The sequence below is a fragment of the Crinia signifera genome, chromosome 19 (genome assembly GCF_055691185.1).
Source record: "Crinia signifera chromosome 19, ASM5569118v1, whole genome shotgun sequence".
Classification (NCBI taxonomy): domain Eukaryota; kingdom Metazoa; phylum Chordata; class Amphibia; order Anura; family Myobatrachidae; genus Crinia; species Crinia signifera.
The window spans coordinates 136,220,973-136,248,379 of record NC_139226.1 but is presented as its reverse complement, the minus strand read 5'-3'; the positions used below and the strand labels follow the sequence as shown (position 1 = coordinate 136,248,379).

At 52.5% G+C, this 27,407-nt stretch overlaps 2 protein-coding genes across 5 annotated transcripts in view; one reads left to right on the top strand and one right to left on the bottom strand.

Moving 5' to 3' along the window:
* MTOR (mechanistic target of rapamycin kinase) overlaps window positions 1-27,407 on the top strand; it is a 183,137-nt gene that overhangs the window by 81,023 nt on the left and 74,707 nt on the right. For all 4 annotated transcript variants that reach the window (XM_083163434.1, XM_083163435.1, XM_083163436.1 and 1 more), the window contains exons 31-32: window positions 15,793-15,868; window positions 25,465-25,604. In XM_083163434.1, coding sequence (XP_083019560.1) covers window positions 15,793-15,868; window positions 25,465-25,604 — 216 coding nt within the window. The remainder of the gene's footprint in view (window positions 1-15,792; window positions 15,869-25,464; window positions 25,605-27,407) is intronic.
* ANGPTL7 (angiopoietin like 7) lies at window positions 1,517-9,511 on the bottom strand. Its single transcript, XM_083163432.1, has 5 exons — window positions 9,053-9,511; window positions 8,574-8,674; window positions 8,093-8,287; window positions 5,390-5,588; window positions 1,517-2,099 (listed from the first exon to the last, which is right to left on the bottom strand). The coding sequence occupies exons 1-5, from the start codon at window positions 9,417-9,419 to the stop codon at window positions 1,930-1,932; spliced, it is 1,032 nt and encodes a 343-aa protein (XP_083019558.1). The 5' UTR covers window positions 9,420-9,511; the 3' UTR covers window positions 1,517-1,929.

The window sequence follows — 27,407 nt, the reverse complement described above, 5'->3', positions numbered from 1 at the left end:
TGTATGTGACATGTATATAGTTATACGCTGGTAGTCCGGTGACGTGTGTACATGGGAGTAGCCTCTCTGTATGTGACGTGTATATAGGTATACACTGGTAGTCCGGTGACGTGGGTACATGGGAGTAGCCTCTCTGTATGTGACGTGTATATAGTTATACGCTGGTAGTCCGGTGACGTGTGTACATGGGAGTAGCCTCTCTGTATGTGACGTGTATATAGGTATACACTGGTAGTCCGGTGACATGGGTACATTGGAGTAGCCTCTCTGTATGTGACGTGTATATAGTCATACGCTGGTAGTCCGGTGACGTGTGTACATGGGAGTAGCCTCTCTGTATGTGACGTGTATATAGTTATACGCTGGTAGTCCGGTGACGTGGGTACCTGGGAGTAGCCTCTCTGTATGTGACGTGTATATAGTTATACGCTGGTAGTCCGGTGACATGGGTACATGGGAGTAGCCTCTCTGTATGTGACGTGTATATAGGTATACACTGGTAGTCCGGTGACATGTGTACATGGGAGTAGCCTCTCTGTATGTGACGTGTATATAGGTATACACTGGTAGTCCGGTGACGTGTGTACATGGGAGTAGCCTCTCTGTATGTGACGTGTATATAGTTATACGCTGGTAGTCCGGTGACGTGTGTACATGGGAGTAGCCTCTCTGTATGTGACGTGTATATAGGTATACACTGGTAGTCCGGTGACGTGTGTACATGGGAGTAGCCTCTCTGTATGTGACGTGTATATAGTTATACGCTGGTAGTCCGGTGACGTGTGTACATGGGAGTAGCCTCTCTGTATGTGACGTGTATATATACGCTGGTAGTCCGGTGACATGGGTACATGGGAGTAGCCTCTCTGTATGTGACGTGTATATATACGCTGGTAGTCCGGTGACATGGGTACATGGGAGTAGCCTCTCTGTATGTGACGTGTATATAGGTATACGCTGGTAGTCCGGTGATATGGGTACATGGGAGGAGCCTCTCTGTATGTGACGTGTATATAGGTATACGCTGGTAGTCCGGTGACATGGGTACATAGGAGTAGCGCCTCTGTATGTGACGTGTATATAGGTATACACTGGTAGTCCGGTGACATGGGTACATAGGAGTAGCGCCTCTGTATGTGACGTGTATATAGGTATACGCTGGTAGTCCGGTGACGTGGGTACATGGGAGTAGCCTCTCTCTATATATGTGACATGTATATAGTCATACGCTGGTAGTCCGGTGACGTGGGTACATGGGAGTAGCCTCTCTGTATGTGACGTGTATATAGGTATACGCTGGTAGTCCGGTGACATGGGTACCTGGGAGTAGCCTCTCTGTATGTGACGTGTATATAGGTATACACTGGTAGTCCGGTGACGTGGGTACCTGGGAGTAGCCTCTCTGTATGTGACGTGTATATAGGTATACGCTGGTAGTCCGGTGACATGGGTACATGGGAGTAGCCTCTCTGTATGTGACTTGCACATTGTGCAGGTACAGACTCGGACACAAATGTAAAAAAAAACAACCAAACATTTATTTTTTGGCTCTTTAGCCAACAGTATAAGTAACTTTCCAGTATCATAAAGCAATCACATGGCGGGAAATGTTCTATGTACAAAACTCATGGTCTGCTTGATTTCTAATGCTGCTGCTGCCCCTAGTGGTCGCCCCTACTAGCTGTGAGTGTCCTCTTTCTGCCACTACATCCCAGTTTCCTCTCTGAGGAGGATGTCGGCGTGGCGGTCTCTGTGGTACAGATTATTAATGACTATGACATCACCAGCTGCTGCCCCCTTGTGTGTCTGTCACTGGCCGGCTGTATACACACAGTGCAGGGAGTCTCTACAAGGAAGGAAAGGGGGTCATTGCGTCTGGGGAGGACGCCGCTTTGAGGTCACTGGCTGCTCAGCGCATCCCATGCTCTCTCAAGGCTGGAAGTCCTGAGCGCGTATCTTCATCTCCACCCTCCTCAGGGAATAGGTAGACCCATGCCAGCCGTACCAACTGATGCCATCTGAGTGTCTGCTGTGATCACCATTGCGGTAGAAAATGCCATTCAGGTTGGAATCAGTGCAGCAGTTGTACCAGTAGCCACCTGTAGGAGATATAATGTAATGTTAAGTGACAATGATGGTAGCACACATTAACCCAGCCTGGTGCTGCCTACACTGGGGACTCCTGACCATCCGTGGTGCTGTCACTGCTCGGCTACACTAGGGACTCCTGACCATCCCGAGTGCTGTCACTGCTCGGCCACACTGGGGACTCCTGACCATCCGTGGTGCTGTCACTGCTCGGCTACACTAGGGACTCCTGACCATCCGTGGTGCTGTCACTGCTCGGCTACACTAGGGACTCCTGACCATCCCGAGTGCTGTCACTGCTCGGCCACACTGGGGACTCCTGACCATCCCGAGTGCTGTCACTGCTCGGCCACACTGGGGACTCCTGACCATCCCGAGTGCTGTCACTGCTCGGCCACACTGGGGACTCCTGACCATCCCGAGTGCTGTCACTGCTCGGCCACACTGGGGACTCCTGACCATCCCGAGTGCTGTCACTGCTCGACCACACTGGGGACTCCTGACCATCCCGAGTGCTGTCACTGCTCGGCCACACTGGGGACTCCTGACCATCCCGAGTGCTGTCACTGCTCGGCCACACTGGGGACTCCTGACCATCCCGAGTGCTGTCACTGCTCGGCCACACTGGGGACTCCTGACCATCTCGAGTGCTGTCACTGCTCGGCCACACTGGGGACTCCTGACCATCCCGAGTGCTGTCACTGCTCGGCCACACTGGGGACTACTGACCATCCCGGGTGCTGTCACTGCTCGGCTAACCTGGGGGCTCCTGTCCATCCCGGGTGCTGTCACTGCTCTTTTACACTGGGGGCTCCTGACCACCTACGGTGCTGTCACTGCGCTTCTACACTGGGGACTCTTGATCACCCCGGTGCTGTCACTGCCCTGCTACACTGGGGACTCCTGTCCACCCCCCGGTGCTGTCATTGCTCTGCTACCCTGAGGACTCCTGACCACACCCCCCCCCCCCCCCCTGGTGCTGTCATTGGTCTGCTACCCTGGGGCTCCTAACCATCCCCAGTGCTGTCATTGCTCTGCTACACTGGGGACTCCTGACCACCCCAGTGCTGTCACTGCTCTGCTACACTGGGGACTCCTGACCATCCTGTGTGCTGAGGGCAAGGCAGCCAATGTGCTGGTAATGCTGCCCTTAAGCAGTTCATTGTCCCTTGCTCCTCAGAGGTGTCTGCTGCCTACAGCAGCTAAGTGCCTATAGGGACTGTTCCCAGCACACCGTGACACACAAGGTGGTTATTGCAGTGGGTGAGTGCTTATAGGGACTGTTCCCAGCACACCGTGACACACAAGGTGGTTATAGCAGTGGGTGAGTGCCTATAGGGACTGTTCCCAGCACACCGTGACACACAAGGTGGTTATAGCAGTGGGTGAGTGCCTATAGGGACTGTTTCCAGCACACCGTGACACACAAGGTGGTTATTGTAGTGGGTGAGTGCCTATAGGGACTTTTCCCAGCACACCGTGACACACGAGGTGGTTATTGCAGTGGGTGAGTTCTTATAGGGACTGTTCCCAGCACACCGTGACACACAAGGTGGTTATTGCAGTGGGAGAGTGCCTATAGGGACTGTTCCCAGCACACCGTGACGCACAAGGTGGTTATTGCAGTGGGTGAGTGCTTATAGGGACTGTTCCCAGCAAACAGTGACACACGAGGTGGTTATTGCAGTGGGTGAGTGCTTATAGGGACTGTTCCCAGCACACCGTGACACACGAGGTGGTTATTGCAGTGGGTGAGTGCTTATAGGGACTGTTCCCAGCACACCGTGACACACAAGGTGGTTATTGCAGTGGGTGAGTGCCTATAGGGACTGTTCCCAGCACACCGTGACACACAAGGTGGTTATTGCAGTGGGTGAGTGCCTATAGGGACTGTTCCCAGCACACAGTGACACACAAGGTGGTTATTGCAGTGGGTGAGTGCCTATAGGGACTGTTCCCAGCACACCGTGACACACAAGGTGGTTATTGCAGTGGGTGAGTGCCTATAGGGACTGTTCCCAGCACACAGTGACACACAAGGTGGTTATTGCAGTGGGTGAGTGCTTATAGGGACTGTTCCCAGCACACCGTGACGCACAAGGTGGTTATTGCAGTGGGTGAGTGCTTATAGGGACTGTTCCCAGCACACCGTGACACACAAGGTGGTTATTGCAGTGGGTGAGTGCCTATAGGGACTGTTCCCAGCACACCGTGACACACAAGGTGGTTATTGCAGTGGGTGAGTGCTTATAGGGACTGTTCCCAGCACACCGTGACACACAAGGTGGTTATTGTAGTGGGTGAGTGCCTATAGGGACTGTTCCCAGCACACCGTGACACACGAGGTGGTTATTGCAGTGGGTGAGTGCTTATAGGGACTGTTCCCAGCACACCGTGACACACAAGGTGGTTATAGCAGTGGGTGAGTGCCTAAAGGGACTGTTCCCAGCACACCGTGACACACAAGGTGGTTATAGCAGTGGGTGAGTGCCTATAGGGACTGTTCCCAGCACACCGTGACACACAAGGTGGTTATTGTAGTGGGTGAGTGCCTATAGGGACTGTTCCCAGCACACCGTGACACACAAGGTGGTTATTGCAGTGGGTGAGTGCCTATAGGGACTGTTCCCAGCACACCGTGACACACGAGGTGGTTATTGCAGTGGGTGAGTTCTTATAGGGACTGTTCCCAGCACACCGTGACGCACAAGGTGGTTATTGCAGTGGGTGAGTGCTTATAGGGACTGTTCCCAGCAAACAGTGACACACGAGGTGGTTATTGCAGTGGGTGAGTGCTTATAGGGACTGTTCCCAGCACACCGTGACACACAAGGTGGTTATTGCAGTGGGTGAGTGCCTATAGGGACTGTTCCCAGCACACCGTGACACACAAGGTGGTTACTGCAGTGGGTGAGTGCCTATAGGGACTGTTCCCAACACACCGTGACGCACAAGGTGGTTATTGCAGTGGGTGAGTGTGTGCTGGGAACAGTCCCTATAGGCACTCACCCACTGCAATAACCACCTTGTGTGTCTGTGTGTGCTCGGAACACGGAGTGCTCGGAACAGTCCCTACAGGCACTTACCCACTGCAATAACCACCTACTTACCCACTGCCTATAGGGACTGTTCCCAGCACACCGTGACACACAAGGTGGTTATTGCAGTGGGTGAGTGCCTATAGGGACTGTTCCCAGCACACCGTGACACACAAGGTGGTTACTGCAGTGGGTGAGTGCCTATAGGGAATGTTCCCAGCACACAGTGATAAATGGGTTATGGCAGTGTGGCTCTTGCTTACCTTTGCGTAGTCCGGCACAGTCGTCCAGGCACTTGTCATTGTCCTTATCCTTGGTACTGAAGGCGGTGTTGTTGTGGTAACGCAGAGAGTCTCTACCAGCGTTGCCACTGTAATTGCCCAGGAAGAGGCGGTAACTGTTCTGCTCATTACTGATGGAGAACTGCGCGTATTCTGCATATCGGACCCGGCCCTCCCAATCCTAATGTAGGAGACAGGTTTACATGTAGCGGCATTGCACACAGGCACACGTAGCGGCATTGCACACAGGCACATGTAGCGGCATTGCACACAGGCACATGTAGCGGCATTGCACACAGGCACACGTAACGGCATTGCACACAGGCACACGTAGCGGCATTGCACACAGGCACACGTAGCGGCATTGCACACAGGCACACGTAGCGGCATTGCACACGGGCACACGTAGCGGCATTGCACACGGGCACACGTAGCGGCATTGCACACGGGCACACGTAGCGGCATTGCACACGGGCACACGTAGCGGCATTGCACACGGGCACACGTAGCGGCATTGCACACGGGCACACGTAGCGGCATTGCACACGGGCACACGTAGCGGCATTGCACACGGGCACACGTAGCGGCATTGCACACGGGCACACGTAGCGGCATTGCACACGGGCACACGTAGCGGCATTGCACAGGGGCACACGTAGCGGCATTGCACAGGGGCACACGTAGCGGCATTGCACAGGGGCACACGTAGCGGCATTGCACACGGGCACACGTAGCGGCATTGCACACGGGCACACGTAGCGGCATTGCACACGGGCACACGTAGCGGCATTGCACACGGGCACACGTAGCGGCATTGCACACGGGCACACGTAGCGGCATTGCACAGGGGCACACGTAGCGGCATTGCACAGGGGCACACGTAGCGGCATTGCACAGGGGCACACGTAGCGGCATTGCACAGGGGCACACGTAGCGGCATTGCACAGGGGCACACGTAGCGGCATTGCACAGGGGCACACGTAGCGGCATTGCACAGGGGCACACGTAGCGGCATTGCACAGGGGCACACGTAGCGGCATTGCACAGGGGCACACGTAGCGGCATTGCACAGGGGCACACGTAGCGGCATTGCACACAGGCACACGTAGCGGCATTGCACACAGGCACACGTAGCGGCATTGCACACAGGCACACGTAGCGGCATTGCACACAGGCACACGTAGCGGCATTGCACACAGGCACACGTAGCGGCATTGCACACAGGCACACGTAGCGGCATTGCACACAGGCACAAGTAGCGGCATTGCACACAGGTAAAGGTAGCAGCATTGCGCACAGGCACAAGTAGCGGCATTGCGCACAGGCACAAGTAGCGGCATTGCACACAGGTACAAGTAGCGGCATTGCACACAGGCACACGTAGCGGCATTGCACAGGGGCACACGTAGCGGCATTGCACAGGGGCACACGTAGCGGCATTGCACAGGGGCACACGTAGCGGCATTGCACAGGGGCACACGTAGCGGCATTGCACAGGGGCACACGTAGCGGCATTGCACAGGGGCACACGTAGCGGCATTGCACAGGGGCACACGTAGCGGCATTGCACAGGGGCACACGTAGCGGCATTGCACAGGGGCACACGTAGCGGCATTGCACACAGGCACACGTAGCGGCATTGCACACAGGCACACGTAGCGGCATTGCACACAGGCACACGTAGCGGCATTGCACACAGGCACACGTAGCGGCATTGCACACAGGCACACGTAGCGGCATTGCACACAGGCACACGTAGCGGCATTGCACACAGGCACAAGTAGCGGCATTGCACACAGGTAAAGGTAGCAGCATTGCGCACAGGCACAAGTAGCGGCATTGCGCACAGGCACAAGTAGCGGCATTGCACACAGGTACAAGTAGCGGCATTGCACACAGGCACACGTAGCGGCATTGCACACAGGCACACGTAGCGGCATTGCACACAGGCACACGTAGCGGCATTGCACACAGGCACACGTAGCGGCATTGCACACAGGCACAGGTAGCGGCATTGCACACAGGCACAAGTAGCGGCATTGCACACAGGCACACGTAGCGGCATTGCACACAGGCACACGTAGCGGCATTGCACACAGGCACACGTAGCAGCATTGCACACAGGTACACGTAGCCGTATTGCTTGTCATTGCACACAGGCACACGTAGCGGCATTGCACACGGGCACACGTAGCGGCATTGCACACGGGCACACGTAGCGGCATTGCACACGGGCACACGTAGCGGCATTGCACACGGGCACACGTAGCGGCATTGCACACGGGCACACGTAGCGGCATTGCACACGGGCACACGTAGCGGCATTGCACACGGGCACACGTAGCGGCATTGCACACGGGCACACGTAGCGGCATTGCACACGGGCACACGTAGCGGCATTGCACACGGGCACACGTAGCGGCATTGCACACGGGCACACGTAGCGGCATTGCACACGGGCACACGTAGCGGCATTGCACACGGGCACACGTAGCGGCATTGCACACGGGCACACGTAGCGGCATTGCACACGGGCACACGTAGCGGCATTGCACACGGGCACACGTAGCGGCATTGCACACACAGGTACACGTAGCGGCATTGCGCGCTATGTTACACGGCTAAGCAGGCTATGTATGGATACATTGGGGTAGCTATGAGCTTAGGGAGAATCACTGTAATTACCTCCAGCTCTACTCTCAGGACTGTTGGTCTGCGGGTCAGGCGATAGATGTTCTCGTTCCCTATCCAGAAGTCTCCGCGGATGTTGCCAAAGCCTTCGCGATATTGTTTCCACTCTCTGTTAAAGGAGGTCAGACCAATTCTCCGCCTCTGTATAAGAGTCCAGCCGCCTCCCTGGGTCTCCATGTCACAGTAGACCTAGAAGTGCACATATGTGACACAGATGGACATGCATGCCCGCATTACCCCACACTGAGGGGCAGATGTACGAAGCAGTGATAAGGGAGGAGAAGTGATACAGTGCCTGGAACTTTATCACCGGCCAATCAGCTCCTGACTGTCCCTTTTTAAACCCAGCCTGTAACTTAACAGTCAGGAGCTGATTGGCCGGTGATAAAGTACCAGGCACTTCATCACTTCTCCTCCCTTATCACTGCTTCATACATCTAACCCACAGACTACAGTATATATCTATATATCTTACCTCTAGCTCAGAACTCCCCAGAAACTCATCTGCTGGCAACTTGTACACCCCCGATATCTTGTAGTTCTTCTCGTAGAGCGAGGAGCAGTCGTACACGGCATCTGGGTGAGAGAATGAGCTCATGCTGAAGATCAGCTGCCTGCGGCCATCCATTCCTGCCTGCCTCTCCCTGCACACCTGTGTCTGCCCATCCCGCCCGGGTTCTCAAATTTCTATTACAGCTGTCGTACCTGTTGTGATGTGTGTGTGAGGAGGGGGGTGTCGGGGGCTCCTGTCCGTGTTGTCGCGTGTGTTGATGTATGTATGTTGGGGGGGTCCTGTCCCTGTTGCTGCCTGGGGTGTTGGGGGGTCCAGTCTCTGTTGCTGCCTGTGTTGAGGGGGGTGCCCTATCCCTATTGTGTGTGCTCAGCAGCTGTCTGTTTTTCCTGCGCTCAGCAGGATCAGGAATCACCGCGGGCTAGCTGTCATTCTCATCTTACCTGCCGTGGTCTGAGGTTGCGTCCGAGCCGCCTGCAGCTGAGTGATCTGGATCTGGTTCTCCATCTCGGAATACTTCTCCTCAGCATCAGTCAGGCGCGTCTCCATCTGTTTGTAGCCGCCCTCCAGCTGCATCACCTGCATGACCACGTTCACCCAGTCTGCCTGCTGCTTCTTGCCCAGCTCGTCCAGCAGGCTGCTCAGGTTGGCGATCTGGAGCTTCAGGTCTCTGACCTCCTCGCAGCAGCTGTTCAACTTCAGCAGCCCGTTGGCAGCTGGCTTCTTCTTGGGCACCTTCTGCAGCAGAGCAGGGCAGGCTCCTAGAGCCAGGATGAGGAGGGTGATGGAGACGAGTGATGGGACGCTCATGGTGAGACTGAAGGGGCCGTCTCCTTCTAGTGTAGCACAGTGTCCCGTGTGCTGTCTCTGCTCTGATCTGAGGAATGGAACTTTTGCAGCATCTTAAATATGTGCATCCCCAGGAGCCCACCCCAGCTCCATCTCCTCCTTCCCCTCACCAGGTGCCAGCCTGCCTGCTCATACCAGGATTAGGGGTGGGGCTTGGCCAGGCCATACATGTGTATGCAGAGATACTGACGGCCGCTGTTAACCCCTCTGGAATGTGCTCTTCAGGTGACACATTGTTCACATCTGGCCGGCATTGGGGACAATGACACCTTTATGGAGACTGTAACTAGGCATCCAATGCATCCTCCGCCCAGCAGTAATACTAGCCCCTGGGGTCCTATCCTGCTCCAGATGCCAGCTACAAAACAGTCCCCTCATGCGGTAAGAATGTGAGTGTGGATAAGGGGGGCTGCGGAGGTGCACCTTGTGCTGGTGATTGCCAGGGAGCACAGGCTGGTTATATAACTTCCTAGAGGCTGATGCGTTCTCCATACATGACATAATCGGAGGCCCAGCTCTCGCACCAGCGTCAGTACAGTGACCCTGCTTTATCCCACCCACGCCCGCTTTTACCGCATTTAGTTTTGCTTATTTGAACATCTGAACTGAGGCATTTTCAGCCACTTCCACAGCAAAGAAATAATCCCCTATTAACATCCAGCAACTGTAACATATACACATTATTTATTTATATATATATATCAACCGTCTCCGCCCAGATGCCCGCCCCAGCGCAGATGCCCGCACAATACAAATAATGTCTGAGGACGGGCATTAGCGGCCATTATGTTAATGTGTCCCGTGAGCGTTGTTCATATGTTATATATAGTTCTGTAATCGTACGTAGACATGAACGACATATATATGTACCGCGTCCCCTCGCACGGCTCGCTGCCCTCAGCACACTATTATATATAGTTCTGTAATCGTACGTAGACATGAACAACATATATGTACCGCGTCCCCTCGCACGGCTCGCTGCCCTCGGCACACTATTATATATAGTTCTGTAATCGTACGTAGACATGAACGACATATATGTACCGCGTCCCCTCGCACGGCTCGCTGCCCTCGGCACACTATTATATATAGTTCTGTAATCGTACGTAGACATGGACGACATATATATGTACCGCGTCCCCTCGCACGGCTCGCTGCCCTCGGCACACTATTATATATAGTTCTGTAATCGTACGTAGACATGAACGACATATATATGTACCGCGTCCCCTCGCACGGCTCGCTGCCCTCGGCACACTATTATATATAGTTCTGTAATCGTACGTAGACATGAACGACATATATATGTACCGCGTCCCCTCGCACGGCTCGCTGCCCTCGGCACACTATTATATATAGTTCTGTAATCGTACGTAGACATGGACGACGTATATATGTACCGCGTCCCCTGGCACGGCTCGCTGCCCTCGGCACACTATTATATATAGTTCTGTAATCGTACATAGACATGGACGACATATATATGTACCACGTCCCCTCGCACGGCTCGCTGCCCTCGGCACACTATTATATATAGTTCTGTAATCGTACGTAGACATGGATGACGTATATATGTACCGCGTCCCCTCGCAGGGCTCACTGCCCTTGGCACACTATTATATATAGTTCTGTAATCGTACATAGACATGGACGACATATATATGTACCACGTCCCCTCGCACGGCTCGCTGCCCTCGGCACACTATTATATATAGTTCTGTGATCGTACGTAGACATGAACAACATATATATGTACCGCGTCCCCTCGCACGGCTCGCTGCCCTCGGCACACTATTATATATAGTTCTGTAATCGTACATAGACATGGACGACGTATATATGTACCGCGTCCCCTGGCACGGCTCGCTGCCCTCGGCACACTATTATATATAGTTCTGTGATCGTACGTAGACATGAACGACATATATATGTACCGCGTCTCCTCGCACGGCTCGCTGCCCTCAGCACACTATTATATATAGTTCTGTAATCGTACATAGACATGGACGATGTATATATGTACCACGTCCCCTCGCACGGCTCGCTGCCCTCGGCACACTATTATATATAGTTCTGTAATCGTACATAGACATGGACGACGTATATATGTACCGCGTCCCCTGGCACGGCTCGCTGCCCTCGGCACACTATTATATATAGTTCTGTAATCGTACGTAGACATGAACGACATATATGTACCGCGTCCCCTCGCACGGCTCGCTGCCCTCAGCACACTATTATATATAGTTCTGTAATCGTACGTAGACATGAACGACATATATATGTACCCCGTCCCCTCGCACGGCTCGCTGCCCTCGGCACACTATTATATATAGTTCTGTAATCGTACGTAGACAAGGACGACGTATATATGTACCACGTCCCCTCGAAAGGCTCGCTGCCCTCGGCACACTATTATATATAGTTCTGTAATCGTACATAGACATGGACGACATATATATGTACCGCGTCCCCTCGCACGGCTCGCTGCCCTCGGCACACTATTATATATAGTTCTGTAATCGTACATAGACATGGACGACATATATATGTACCGCGTCCCCTCGCACGGCTCGCTGCCCTCGGCACACTATTATATATAGTTCTGTGATCGTACGTAGACATGGACGACATATATGTACCGCGTCCCCTCGCACGGCTCGCTGCCCTCGGCACACTATTATATATAGTTCTGTGATCGTACGTAGACATGGACGACATATATGTACCGCGTCCCCTCGCACGGCTCGCTGCCCTCGGCACACTATTTTATTCCCACTCTATGAACACTTGGATAGTAAAGTATGAAAAACCACCTATAAAAAAAAAAATCATGGAAAAAGTAATGTCGACCTATTGACTGTAGACCTTGCTTGTGTCGACCTAAGGTATGTCTACCTTTTTTCAGTGTCGATCTAGTCCAGGGGTAGCCAACTCCGGAGTGGATGTAAATGTTATATCTATATATGTTGTATAATCCTGAACCGTCAGTGACAAATGCGTGTGAGTACCACATTACATCCATCTAGGGGTTCTAGCTTTGACCGGACAAAGACAGATGCCTACCAGGGGAGTGGTTTGGTGATGTGGATTGCAAGGGTTGGGGGTCCGTGGGTCGTGGTTGCAAGGGTTGGGAGGTGTGGGTTGGTGTCGCGGAGTGCAAGGGTTGGTGGTGCGGAATGAGGAGAGTGGGTGTTGTGCGTGTGTCGGTGGTGCGGATTGCAAGGGTTGTGCGTGGGTCTTTGCGCGGATTGCGAGAGTTGTGCGTGGGTCGGTGGTGCGGATTGCGAGGGTTGTGCGTGGGTCTTTGCGCGGATTGCGAGAGTTGTGCGTGGGTCGGTGGTGCGGATTGCGAGGGTTGTGCGTGGGTCTTTGCGCGGATTGCGAGAGTTGTGCGTGGGTCGTGGTGTTGTGGGTTGCGGTGTGACGGTTGCTGGCGCGGATTGCGAGAGTTGTGCGTGGGTCGTGGTGCGGATTGCAAGGGTTGTGCGAGAGTCTTTGCGCAGATTGCGAGAGTTGTGCGTGGGTCGTGGTGTTGTGGATTGCGAGGGTTGTGCGTGGGTCTTTGCACGGATTGCGAGAGTTGTGCGTGGGTCGTGGTGTTGTGGATTGCGGTGCGACGGTTGCTGGCGCGGATTTCGAGAGTTGTGCGTGGGACGGTGGTGCGGATTGCAAGGGTTGTGCGTGGGTCTTTGCGCGGATTGCGAGAGTTGTGCGTGGGTCGTGGTGTTGTGGATTGTGAGGGGGTTGCGGTGCGACGGTTGCTGGCACGGATTGCGAGAGTTGTGTGTGGGTCGGTGGTGTGGATTGCATGGGTTGTGGTGGGTCGGTGGTGTGGATTGCGAGAGTTGTGCGTGGGTCGGTGGTGTTGTGGATTGCGAGGGTTGGTAGCGCGGATTGCGAGAGTTGTGTGTGGGTCGGTGGTGTGGGTTGGTGGCGCGGATTGCGAGCGTTTCCTTGCCGAGGAGATTAATACGTGTACTCTTCCACTTTCATGTTTGTTTGGGGCTTTGGCCGGAGTTCCTGCTGCTATCACACAAGCCTTGTATTGTGCACTCGGCCATGCAGCACAGTATCCCATATGGAGAGGAAGCTCAGCGCAGGCCACATGTCTGGGCAGCAGATGTGAGTGTTTGACATTGGCTCGCTCTCCGCATGTAGTGTAAATAAATAGAAGTGGGGCACTCGTGTGTCAGTGGATGGGAAAGTGGGAGCTCAGGGACCGGTGCAGGGTGATTGCTCTACATAGACCCAGATGTCAGTCTGCGTCGTGCTGGGGAAATAATGACGTTTCTACTGCGCTGGTTTCCGGAGGTCGGGGTAACACGCGACCTCTGTTACCGCAGGAGTGTAATGCACAGTTCTATCCTCATCTCCCTGCAGTCCTCCATTCTGATCTATAGAACGCCCCTTTGTCTGTGGCTCACGTGTTGAACCTTTGCTCGAGAGTAATATTTTCTGATCAAGGTTCATATTGGCATGTTTAATGTGCCGAAAGTGGCAGATGTCAGTGTATTCTGGGGCCATGTCTTCTAGCTGTCACCAGGCGTCCGCTGCATGGAATGTCTGACCTGTGTTATGTACACACACGTGGTATTTACTCATCCGCTTGTGTTCTTCTCACACATTTTACCATCAGTGGTCATATTAATAATATTAATCTGTATGAGATTCTAGCTTTTAGAGACATATAATAAATGGTTGAGCATCCATTCTGTGCCCTATCTAGCAGCGATCGTTTCCCCGGCCTGTGTGCTGCGTTATTATAGCAGCGATCGTTTCCCCGGCCTGTGTGCTGCGTTATTATAGCAGCGATCATTTCCCCGGCCTGTGTGCTGCGTTATTATAGCAGCGATCATTTCCCCGGCCTCTGTGCTGCGTTATTATAGCAGCGATCATTTCCCCGGCCTCTGTGCTGCGTTATTATAGCAGCAAGTGTTTACCTGGCCTGTGTGCTGCTTTATTATATCAGCAATCGTTTCCCCGGCCTGTGTGCTGCGTTATAGCAGTGATCGTATCCCTGGCCTTTGTGCTGCGTTATTATAGCAGCGGTGGTTTCCCCGGCCCGTGTGCTGCGTTATTATAGCAGCGATCATTTCCCCGGCCCGTGTGCTGCGTTATTTTAGCAGCGATCGTTTCCCCGGCCCGTGTGCTGCGTTATTATAGCAGCGATCGTTTCCCCGGCCTGTGTGCTGCGTTATTATAGCAGCTGTGGTTTCCTGGCCTGTGTGCTGCATTATTATAGCAGCGATCGTTCCCCGGCCTGTGTGCACATTATTATAGCAGCAATCATTTCCCCGGCCCGTGTGCTGTGTTGTTATAGCCGCTGTGGTTTCCTGGCCTGTGTGCTGCATTATTATAGCAGCAGTGGTTTCCCCGGCCTGTGTGCTGCGTTGTTATAGCAGCGATCATTTCCCGTGTGCTGCATGGTTGCTGATTAGGTACTTGTTTCCTAGCACGGTGCCACCGATTTTAATTGTATGCAATCGGGTTGCAAAAATCAGGTCAATCGCATCTCATTCAACCAAATCGCATGCGATGCGATTGACCCAATTTTTTTACATTTGAACCAATGTTAAATGCCCCCCAGACCCCAATTTTCATTGTATGCTTCCCCCCCCCCCCCCCCCCATTGTTAACGCCACGCCATGATCAATGTGAACCGGAAGCGTGGCGAGCGCAGCGAGGGGCGGCGGTACCTTTTCCGACCTTTTCACACCCCCACTATCCACGTCGGCGTGGAGTAGATTTTATATAGTGTGGCGAGCCCGAAGCGTGGCGAGCGGATGCGCATTACTTCAGACGTATTACGCGTCCCCTCGCGGGGCACGCTGCGCTCGCCACGCTTCGGGCTCGCTTCGCTCATCACACTATATAAAATCAACTCCATGCCGACGTGGATAGTGGTGGTGTGAAAAGGTCGGAGGACTCGTACCGCCGCCCCTCGCGGGCTCGCTGTGCTCGCCGCGTGTCCGGTTGGCGTTCACCGTGGGGTGGCGTTAACACTGGGGGGGGGCATGTGACATAGAAATTACCCATCAGGGTGGGTATACAATCAAAAATCGGGTATGGGGGGTCATTTAACATTGGTTCCTATGTAAAATCGGGTCCATCACATTGGTCGCATTGTATGCCATTATAATGGCATGCGATGGACCCGATTTTACATTTGTCGGGAAACCTCAAAGAAAGCCCGAAAATCGGGTCCGTCGAGTTAAGGTATGCGATGGGACCCGATGGGCGCCGTGCTAGGAAACAAGTACCGCTGATTATGTAAGAGGGGAAGCGCACCTGCTCTTACCAATGGTAATCATTACTCTCTTCTATCCTCCAGCATTAACAATAAGCTGCAGCAGCCTGAGGCCGCCTCTGGGGTCCTGGAGTTTGCCATGAAGCACTATGGGGAGCTGGTAAGTGTATAATCTAATGCTCTGTATATGTGCAGGACAGGGTGTGTGGGGTGAGGGGCCTCAGGTCAGTATAACACAGAGGTGGTAATTACTCCTGCGGCTTTTGCTTACTAAGAATAACATCATAGTGTGAGGCTCATCGGGGAGGGTGACCATGGGGCAGTCACAAATCCCTTCAGAGGTCTGACTTTCTCTGTGGTCTCCATAAGACAGAGGGCAGGTAGCAGTGACCACCGCAATGGAGTAATGCGCTCTCTAGGCTTGCCCACATAATCCACCATCATCACTTTGCTTTCCTTACTTATAACTTCGCTGATTTCTTATTCTAACAGTAGATGTGATCTATGTATAGTGTATGTGTCTGTAATATATATATATATATATATATATATATATATATATATATATATATATATATATATATATATATACACCCCATACAAGCTATGGCAGTATTGCGGGCAGCTGTGGTGTGTACTGGACATTATATACGCTATGATTCCAGTTACAGGGCTCTGTGTGTGTAGAATAGGTATGTTGTGAGACTACACATCCCAGCATGCTTTGCCACAGTCAGCATTCCCTAATAGAAGGCATGCTGATACTTGTAGTAGTTCCACGGCGTAATCAGGCCTACGGTAAGATTGTAGAACACACATAATAACCCAGACAACCTGGTCATTGAAGGGCAAATTCCATGAATTCACTGAATTATTTGGTGGAGACAAGCGACCTAGAAATAATAATCCTGGGATAAGGCATGTGTCTGCATTACGCTTCTGCCTTTGAAAATCACCAAATGCAAATAACCGGAGCTCACAGCACCTCTGCCCCCAGGCCACCATAATATACAGGCCCGCTCCAGGATTACTTGTAGAATCAGGCTGTTTTCCCAGCAATGGGACCCGTGCAGGCTGCAAAGATTTCTGTCCTTCCTATCCACACATTCCGTAGCTGCACCTGTACCCAAACACATGTAGGGCTGTCTCTACATGGACCACCTCGGTATAAAGGAGTGTCATCAATAATGTGATGGTTCCGGGCTCCGTGCATCACTCTGGTACCGAATAAAGGTTCATATACAGTAGCAGTTCGTGTCTACCCACACTGCTGGGGGAGCGAGGCAGCAGTCCTGTGTCAGACAATGATATCTCAGCACCTTCAGATACCACTGGACAGTGAAGCTTCTAGGACCTGCCTGATTTGTCCTTTCACAGGTAATCATGCTGACAGGGGGCTCATTCTGTATTGTATGGCTGCAGCAGAGGTCACAATACAGAGACATTAGTCCTTTATCTGCTGGCGTATCCCCTGTCCTAACACACATACAGCTAAACAGGGGACATGAGGACCTCTGGTGTGACGGACCAGGATCCTTCTGCCTATGCTGCAGGCGTACACAAGATAAGGCCATGCATGTAACCACTTACAAATACAATATATATTACTGTATACATGATTGACCGATATGGGATCCAGAGAAGAAGGATATGTTTTTATAGTCCACACTTTGTGAGGAACGAGGTGCAGACTGGCTGAGATCAGTGTTTTGTGTCATCACCTCAGTCACATGGAGACTCACCCTCCTAGCAGGCTTCACAGGACAGACAATAAGGCCCAGCTCCCGCTCGTGGCAGCACTGGAATAAAACCACCCTATCCTGGTGCATGCTTCATCCCGAACAGCCACGTTTCTTCCTCTAGGTCAGGGGTGGCCAGACATGTCCTCAAGATCTACCAACAGTGCATGTTTTTCAGGCAACCTGCGGATCTATAGTAGGAATGAATGCAGCAGGTTTGAAAATGTGACCGTTAGTAATGACTACAGCTGTGCAGCGGCTAGGTGATCTGGGGAATGTGACAGTTAGTAATGACTACAGCTGTGCAGCAGATAGGTGATCTGGGGAATGTGACAGTTAGTAATGACTACAGCTGTGCAGCAGCTAGGTGACCTGGGTCATGTGACAGTTAGTAATGACTACAGCTGTGCAGCAGCTAGGTGATCTGGGGAATGTGACAGTTAGTAATGACTACAGCTGTGCAGCAGCTAGGGGATCTGGGGAATGTGACAGTTAGTAATGACTACAGCTGTGCAGCAGCTAGGGAGTCTGGGGAATGTGGCAGTTAGTAATGACTACAGCTGTGCACCAGCTAGGTGATCTGGGGAATGTGACAGTTAGTAATGACTACAGCTGTGCAGCAGCTAGGTGACCTGGGTCATGTGACAGTTAGTAATGACTACAGCTGTGCAGCAGCTAGGTGATCTGGGGAATGTGACAGTTAGTAATGACTACAGCTGTGCAGCAGCTAGGTGATCTGGGGAATGTGACCGTTAGTAATGACTACAGCTGTGCAGCAGCTAGGTGATCTGGGGAATGTGACAGTTAGTAATGACTACAGCTGTGCAGCAGCTAGGTGATCTGGGGAATGTGACAGTTAGTAATGACTACAGCTGTGCAGCAGCTAGGTGATCTGGGGAATGTGACAGTTAGTAATGACTACAGCTGTGCAGCAGCTAGGTGATCTGGGGAATGTGACCGTTAGTAATGACTACAGCTGTGCAGCAGCTAGGTGATCTGGGGAATGTGACAGTTAGTAATGACTACAGCTGTGCAGCAGCTAGGTGATCTGGGGAATGTGACAGTTAGTAATGACTACAGCTGTGCAGCAGCTAGGTGATCTGGGGAATGTGACAGTTAGTAATGACTACAGCTGTGCAGCAGCTAGGTGATCTGGGGAATGTGGACCGTTGGTAGATCTCGAGGACCGGTTTGGCCACCTCTGCTCTAGGGCAACTTGTGACCGACCCTGCAGAAGGAAAAAATCGCCAGTGCTTCCTTACTCTGTAACTGATCACTCCACACCACTCGTGTGAATGGGCTGCACGCTTGTCACAAGCACACTTGCCATGACTACATTACCATGGTGCATTGCATGGAAGCTGAGGAGGGACAGCTGTAGTTATCTATGGGCTTTGCTTTGGAGGGCGTGACCTTGCAGATAAAACATCCGGAGGACTAGGCTTTTATGGGCTTTGCTGTGTAAGGAGTTGCTTTGCAGAGGAAACGTCAGGAGAACTAGGCTTCTATGGGTCTTTGCTGTGGAAGGCATGACCTTGCCAAGGAAAAGTAACGAGAACTAGGGATCTAGTCCCTCCATTGGTCTCCTCCATACCTTCCAGCGTTCCATGCGTTCTCACCTCTTCCGGCAGCTTATATTCCACATAACCTTTATAAACCTTTCCTGTCCAATCACACCCCCACTGTACAGTCCTAACATCCTCACTTATCAGTTCTCTCACTGTCCCATCCTCCTGACCTCACTCTCCATATCATACAGCCCACCAAGAGCCTCTGCCATGTGGTGGCCATTATGTAGTAGAGAATACCTATCCGTGTGTATCCGTGCCTATTTCCCTATAGATTGTAAGCTTACGAGCAGGGCCCTCCTACCTTATTGTAACTTTCTGTAACTACCCTGTTTGTTTTATCCCTCTTTCCAATTGTAAAGCCTAACGGAACTTGCTGCGCTTAGATAATAAATTGTAATTATTGTGGCTATTTCAAATTCAGAGGAGAGGGTACTCATAAACGAAAAGCCTAATGAAGGGGTACGGGAGAGAAATCAGGTTGGAAACCATTGATATAAGGGCTATTTCCTTTTCAGGGTCCATGGGTCCCACAGGGGACATCGGGGTTGTAGGTGGATCCAGGGGGTCCGAGGCACCAATCAGCGCAGCTTTTAAAGATTTCCCAGGATGCCCGGGCCCTCTCCCCTACAGCCCCGCCTCCAGGCTCATCTAGCCAGTTTTTGTTTGGTGCCTGCAGGAAGCAGGAGCACCTTATTTCAGCGGGGGTTACCTCACTGAGATAACCCCACTAAGCTTTTATTTCTTAAATTTTTTTTTTTTTTTTTTACTTTTTGAATCTGCCGCCTCAGCGGCAGAAGCCGCCTCGCGGCTGAGGCTGTTGCCCGCTGTCAGTCACTGACGGCGGAGCGTACAGCCGCATCACCCTTCCGGCGCCGGCTCCTTCTCCTGACGCGGCATGGAGGACCTCGGCGGGGGTGAGAATGCGGCGCCTAGCACCGTCAGCGTTCTCCCCCGGACGGCGTGGCCGGATCAAAGGGACAGGTAAGGCTCCACCTGGAGCACAAACCGCTGTCATGCCGCGCTGGCGGGGGAGACGCTCGCGGCAGCTGGCGTGGGTGCCGGCTACGGCCCGTGACCCCACTAGACCACCGGGGACGAGTGCAGACTGGGGGGGGGGCCCCCATTACATCTCACATCCCGGTGGGGGAAGTCCAGCAAGGGGGGGAGGCGTTGGTCTGCAGCCTCCTCTCCCAGCCTTGGCGCCATTTCTCCTCGAGATCTGCCGTTCCATTGGCTGCATAAATGGTGCCCGCCCCCTCTCTCTCGGCTGGCAGCCATTTCTCATCAGCACCTCCAGAGAGCGGGCACCTTTCTCCCCTGTGAAATCGCCTACAGGTTCAGTAGCCTCTTTCACAGCCACCCTTATTCCCACTTTTCTCCATAGAGTCAAGCGGTTGACACAGGGTGAGGTAGTCTTTTTCTGGCTATAGAGTGTGTGTGACTTGTGCTAGTTTTTCATTACTTCTGTCCAGTTATCTGTCCTTTCACTTCTGTTTTTGAGGCAATTCCTCATTGGTCACAGCACTCCTTGATATCGCTCTAGGAATTCCTATAGGGATCTATCCTATTGCGCACTGTCAGCTCTCATTGTCAGTGTGGTTGTCACCATGTCTAAGAGAGGGCGTCAGCAGACAGAATCTCCTCAGCTCTTGTCCTGCAAGGGCTGTGCTGCAGGCCTGTCTGATATGGATGTTGTTCGGGATGGCCTGTGTGTCAACTGCATGTCCCCTGAGCAGTCCTCTGCCACAGTTCAACAACCCCCATGGGCGGCGTTCCAACAGTTACTAGGTACCCTGGTGGATCGCCTGCCCGCCGCTATGGCTCCCCCCATAGCCCAATCCCCTCCACCCTGGGTGGATGCCCTGTCGACCACGGTGCAGACCCTGCAGCAGACTACGGCTACTATGCAAAAGCTGCTGCCCCAGGCTGTACAGCCCAGTAGTTCCTTTTTACCGCCATTACTGGCAGATACACGGGATGACACTGATACTGATGATGGGGGTGATGGAGGAGATGATGATGCTGATAATGCACCTGATGATATCAATCTAAATGATGATCAGGATGACCCCATGCCACTGGATATTCCTGCGGCTGAGACTGACGTGGCTGCCTTGATACACGCTATTAAAGAGGTCCTATTATATGACCCTGAACCTGAACCTGTCGCTAAGACTAAGGATGTGTTTAAAAAACAAAAGGTCCTTAAGGCCCAGTTCCCTCATTCCGATTACCTCACGGAAATTAGAAAAAATCAGTGGCAGGAGCTGGGCAAGAAAACCAGCATCCCACGGAGGGTTCTAAACAAATACCCCCTCCCACCGGAGGATTGCAAGCCGTGGGAGATACCACCTTCAGTGGACCCACATGTCGCAAGACTGGTAAAGCCCTCGGTATTGCCCGTCGCATCTGGGTCAATCCTAGGGGACCAGACTGACAGGCGCCTAGAACAGGCTCTTAAGGCCACCTTTTCTTACTCAGGCGCTGTTCAAAGGCCTACAATAGCAGCCACTTGGGCAGCCAAAGCCATTCTCCCGTGGGTTCAAACCTTGGAGGAGGAGCTTGCACAGGATGCATCAGAGGATGCTAAACTGTGCATTCACCATATTAAACAGGCAGCTGCCTTTATAATGGACGCCATGTCGGATGCTGGCACTCTAGCAGCCAAGGCATCGGCCAGTGCAGTGCTAGCACGCCGCATCATCTGGCTCCGACCCTGGAAGGTCGACTTAGAGTCCAAAAAGACCCTGGAGTTACTACCATTCAAGGGTGAGACTCTCTTCGGGGAGGAACTAGATAAAATAGTAGCCTCCTTGGCAGCAGCTAAGACTGCGTGCCTTCCAACGGCCCTCCCTCAGAAGTCTAGGCCTGCCTTTCGGTCCTTTCGTCCCCAGGGCAAGGCCAGAGGCCAACCTTTCACCAAACCTTCCCCCTCCCGTAAACCCGCCAAGGCCAAACCTAAGCAGGCATGGGCCGCAAGACAGGCCCCAAACAAGCCTGACAAGCCTTCCGCATGACGGGCCGGCACCCCCGCCGGGGGAGCCTCAGGTGGGGGGCAGGCTTCTCCTCTTCTCAAGCCAGTGGCTGTCCTCCACAAAGGATGCCTGGGTGAGGGAAGTAGTCTCTCGGGGCTACTCCATTGCGTTCAAAAGAACACCTCCCAAAAAATTCTTCTGCACCGGCCTCCCACACGATCCGGTAAAAGCAGACCATCTGCAAAGGATCTTGCAGTCCCTGTTAAAGTCTCTGGTCATTGTCCCCGTACCCCAACACCAGAGAGGACAAGGGTTTTATTCAACTCTATTTCTTGTCCCAAAACCCAACGGGACATTCAGACCCATTCTGAACTTAAAGGCGCTAAACAAGTCAGTCAAGGTGTCCAAGTTCAGAATGGAGACGTTAAGATCCATAATCCTGGCGCTGGAGGAGGGGGATTACATGGTGTCCCTGGACATCCGAGATGCGTACCTGCATGTCCCCATCCTCCCAGCGCACCAAAAGTACCTGAGATTTGCCATCCTACACAGGCACTTTCAATTCAGGGCTCTGCCTTTTGGACTGGCCACTGCCCCAAGAATCTTCACGAAGATTATGGCAGTAATGGCCTCCCTCTTACACCAGCAGGGCATTCGAGTGTTCCCTTACCTGGACGACCTCTTGCTAGTCGCAAAGTCGCCAGACATCCTCCGGGCACACCTGCAAACGACAGTCACAACCTTGCAGGACCACGGTTGGCTCCTAAATTGGGAGAAGTCCACCCTGCTTCCCTCGCAGCGCATGCTGCACCTGAGAGCTCTGCTGGATACCAAGGCCCTCCGGCTCCTTCTCCCAGCAGACAAGAGTGCTGCCTTACACCAGCACATTCTCAAATTCCTCTCCAGCCCTCGGGTCTCGGTTCATTGGGCGATGAAAATCCTCGGTCGGATGGTGTCCACTTTCGACATGGTCGAGTGGGCCCAGTTCCACTCTCGCCCCCTTCAGAGTCTCATTTTGAAGAAGTGGGACGGTCAGACCCAACATATCAGGACCACCTTCTTCCAACTGTCTCAGGAAGTTCGGGAGTCCCTCCAGTGGTGGCTACTTCCGCAGCACCTGTTGACGGGTCGACCGTTCTGGTTCACAGAATGGTTAGTCCTTACAACCGACGCCAGCTTGCGGGGCTGGGGAGCGGTAGTAGAATCCCAGTCCTTGCAAGGCGTTTGGTCAACCCAGGAGTCCAGGTTGTCCATAAACGTCCTGGAATTGAGGGCAGCGTACAATGCACTGCTCGGAGCAAAGGACCTGGTTCAGGGCAGGCCAGTACAGATCAGGTCAGACAACGCCACGACGGTGGCGTACATAAACCGCCAAGGGGGCACCCGCAGCATGGCGGCCCTACGGGAAGTTTCAAGGATTCTTCAGTGGGCGGAGCAAAATCTCCTGGCACTCTCAGCAGTCTTTATCCCGGGTGTCCTGAACTGGGAAGCGGACTTCCTGAGCCGTCAGGACATCCATCCAGGGGAGTGGTCTCTCCACCCGGAGGTCTTTGCCTCTCTGACAGAGGAATGGGGCGTGCCGGACGTGGATCTCATGGCGTCCAGGCACAACCGCAAAGTGCAGAGGTTCGGCTCCAGATCAAAGGATCCTCTAGCCGACTTCACAGACGTTCTCACGGTCCCTTGGAACTTCCATCTCCCGTACGCGTTCCCTCCCATCAATATGATCCCACGGATCATCCGGAAATTCAAGGTGGAACGCGGGAACCTCATTCTGATAGCCCCATTCTGGCCACGCAGACCTTGGTTTGTGGACCTGCTACAAATGTCATACCAGCCTCACATTCCGTTGCCACCTCGGAAGGATCTGTTGGCACAGGGCCCCTGTCTGCATCCAGATCCCCACCGCCTGTCTTTAACGGCGTGGCGCTTGAAACTGCCTTACTAAGGAAAAAGGGTTTCTCTTCCAGCGTGACTAGGACAATGATTCAGGCACGTAAACCATCATCGTCTAGAATTTATTACCGGATTTGGCACACGTTCTTCTCTTGGTGTACTTCCAACAAGTATAACCCCAAGGTGTTCAAAATAGCCAGGATCCTGGCTTTCCTGCAGAGAGGGCTAGATATGGGACTAAGGCTGGCGTCACTAAAAGTCCAGGTGTCTGCCCTGTCTGTTTGGTTCCAGAGGAAGATCGCACTTCTACCAGATGTACACACTTTCTTTCAGGGGGTACTCCATGTGCAACCACCGTATACCCCTCCTACTATGCCTTGGGACCTTACCCTTGTGTTACAGGCAATGGCTAAGCCTCCCTTTGAGCCGTTAAGTTCAGTTGACCTTAAGTGGCTGACACTTAAGACAGTGTTTCTCCTGGCAATATCATCAGCCAGGAGGGTTTCCGATCTTTCCGCTCTGTGCTGGAAACCTCCCTTCCTTATCCTGCATGCAGATAGGGCAGTCCTGAGAACGAAACCTTCACACCTGCCTAAAGTCGTCTCTAGGTTTCATATGAACCAGGAAATTGTGGTTCCGGCCTTCGCATCAGAAAACTTATCACGACAGGAACGCCTTTTGGATGTAGTCAGGGCTCTGACTATATATGTGGAACGCACTAGGGCAGTCAGGAAGTCTGACGCTCTGTTCGTGTTGTACGGTTTCCACAAAAAGGGCTGGCCGGCTACTAAGCAGACCATTGCCCGTTGGATTCGGATGGTCATCCATCAGGTGTATCAGCAGGCAAAGTTACCTATTCCTGTGTCCCTAAAAGCACATTCTACCAGGGCGGTAGGTCCGTCTTGGGCAGCAAGCAGAGGCGCTTCTGCCGAACAACTGTGCAGGGCTGCAACGTGGTCATCTGTCCATACTTTCACCCGATATTATGCTTTTGACACGTTCGCCTCCCAGGATGCTTCCTTTGGGCGTCGGGTTCTTCTGACCCCTCAGGCAAATTCCCACCCGTGAGTATACTGCTTGTGACATCCCCGATGTCCCCTGTGGGACCCATGGACCCTGAAAAGGAAAAGGAGAGTTATGGTAGACCTACCTTTGTTAACTCCCTTTCCTTGAAGTCCATGGGGACCACAGGGCGCCCCCCCTTTTAATTTGTTTCTGAGGGATTCCTTGAAGTGGTATTATGTGACCTGTACTGACCATGTTTGATCATGTATGTCTGTGTCTATGGGTATGTGTCCTATCCTTCTCTCCTCTCCGCTTCCTGCTTACGGCTTGTAACTAAAACTGGCTAGATGAGCCTGGAGGCGGGGCTGTAGGGGAGAGGGCCCGGGCATCCTGGGAAATCTTTAAAAGCTGCGCTGATTGGTGCCTCGGACCCCCTGGATCCACCTACAACCCCGATGTCCCCTGTGGTCCCCATGGACTTCAAGGAAAGGGAGTTAACAAAGGTAGGTCTACCATAACTCTCCTTTTCTCCTGACAGTGACATGACTCCCATCCTCCTTTCCTCCGCAGGAGATCCAGGCCACCTGGTATGAGAAGCTCCATGAATGGGAGGACGCCCTCGTTGCCTATGAGAAGAAGATTGAGGTGAACAAGGATGACTCCGAGTTGATCTTAGGCCGCATGCGTTGCCTGGAGGCTCTTGGAGAATGGTAAGAGATCTGTCCTGACTATAGAGTTCTATCAGCACCCCTGTAAGTGGTGAAGGGTGCAATATGTGCTACTGTGGTATCACTTCTACAATGGGAGACCACAAAGCTCTCAGGTCCTTCAGTTAAAGAAAAAAAATCTAATTTTTATTGCTTTCAAAAACATTTTTTACTATCCAGTAGTGTTACCGTATGATATTCATAGAATAAAACCATTACTCAGTGTTAATCTCAATCCTGATGTATGTTCCTTTTATATTAGTTCATCCTTTTCTCCATATAATACCCCTGTCACGAATAAGACCCTGGAAATAGCCCAGGACTCTGAATACGGGTTACAACCGTACCACAACTGGATTTTGCAGCTGCGTAAAAGGGTATTGGGGTCATTTAAAAAAAATAAAAATAGAAAATATATTAACAATACATTTAAAAACATTACACAAGGGCGAGATGTCCTCCGGTGTGTGCATTCCATATTGAGTATAATCAAAGAGCCTATAATATAGTACCAGTCTATAATAGATAGATTTCCTCTGCAGGGTCCACAGTGTTACACAGGAGTCACATTGAGGTGTGCTGGTCGGTTGTGTTCGGCGCACCAACAGTTAAACTTTTGGTCCCAGGATGCTCCGGTCCACCTCCCGCACTTGCCTAACCCTGACCTCAGGCACTCTGTTTTTTCTGTTGGTGCGGCCAAATCCGCACACCATTTGTAACCGTGCTGCTTCTGCAGCTGAAAACTTCTTTTTTTTTTTTTTTTACTATATTGAGCACTGCGGGGGCGCGGCGGTTATACACCGCCCACACTGCCGCTCCTACTACCCCCACCGGTGCTTCCAGCGGGCACCAGTGTAGGGCTTTAATAGCAGCCATTGCTGGAGCACCCGGACTACAGACGGGGATGAAGATAAGGTGGATCCCCGTTCGCGGGGACGGACTTTGGTAGTCCTATCCCTCGAGTAGTGGAGACCAGCCGGGGGTGCTGAAGTGCAGTACCACAGGATATACCTCATACTTCGTGTGCAGCTCAATCTGAGTTGCGGGCGTCTGTGCCCAGAGTGCATAAAGTATCGGAGTCTGAAGCCTCTTCTGCAGAGGACGCAGAAACCGAGGTCTTGCTGGGGGCTCATTCTGAAGACAAAGATTCTTCGGTAGAGGTCGACGTTCCGGCCTTGGTACAAGCGGTTCTTACCATTTTGCAGATTTAAGACACATTGTCTGCATTTAAGAGTTAGACTATGGTTACGCAGGGTAGAGTAGGATTAAGCTGTGGGTACGGTAGGATTAGGGTTCGACTGTGGCTAAACTACACCTCCCAGCATGCCTTGCCATATTTTTAGCATTCCCTAATAGCAAAACTGTGGCAAGGCATGCTGGAGAGCCATACTGTAGTTTGGACATGCCTGGGTTAGGCTGTGGTTGGGGTAGGATTCGGGTTAGGCTGTGGATATGGGTTAGGCTGTGGTTAAGGGTGGGTTAGGCTGTGGCTATGGAAGGATCAGAGTTAGGCAGTGGTTAGAGAAGGGTTAGGCTGTGATTAGGGGAGGATTATGGTTAGGCTGTGATTAGGGGAGAATTAGGGTTAGGCTGTGATTAGGGGAGGATTATGGTTAGGCTGTGATTAGGGGAGGATTATGGTTAGGCTGTGATTAGGGGAGAATTAGGGTTAGGCTGTGATTAGGAGAGGATTAGGGTTAGGCTGTGATTAGGGGAGGATTAGGGTTAGGCTGTGATTAGGGGAGAATTAGGGTTAGGCTGTGATTAGGAGAGGATTAGGGTTAGGCTGTGATTAGGGGAGGATTA

Coding starts and splice junctions, on each gene's coding strand:
- ANGPTL7 (XM_083163432.1), bottom strand. CDS start 9,419: ATGAGCGTCCCATCACTCGTCTCCATCACCCTCCTCATCCTGGCTCTA. Junction 8,675..9,052: donor GCAACCTCAGACCACGGCAG/GTAAGATGAGAA, acceptor TCTCTCACCCAG/ATGCCGTGTACGACTGCTCC. Junction 8,288..8,573: donor TGGGGAGTTCTGAGCTAGAG/GTAAGATATATA, acceptor GTGCACTTCTAG/GTCTACTGTGACATGGAGAC.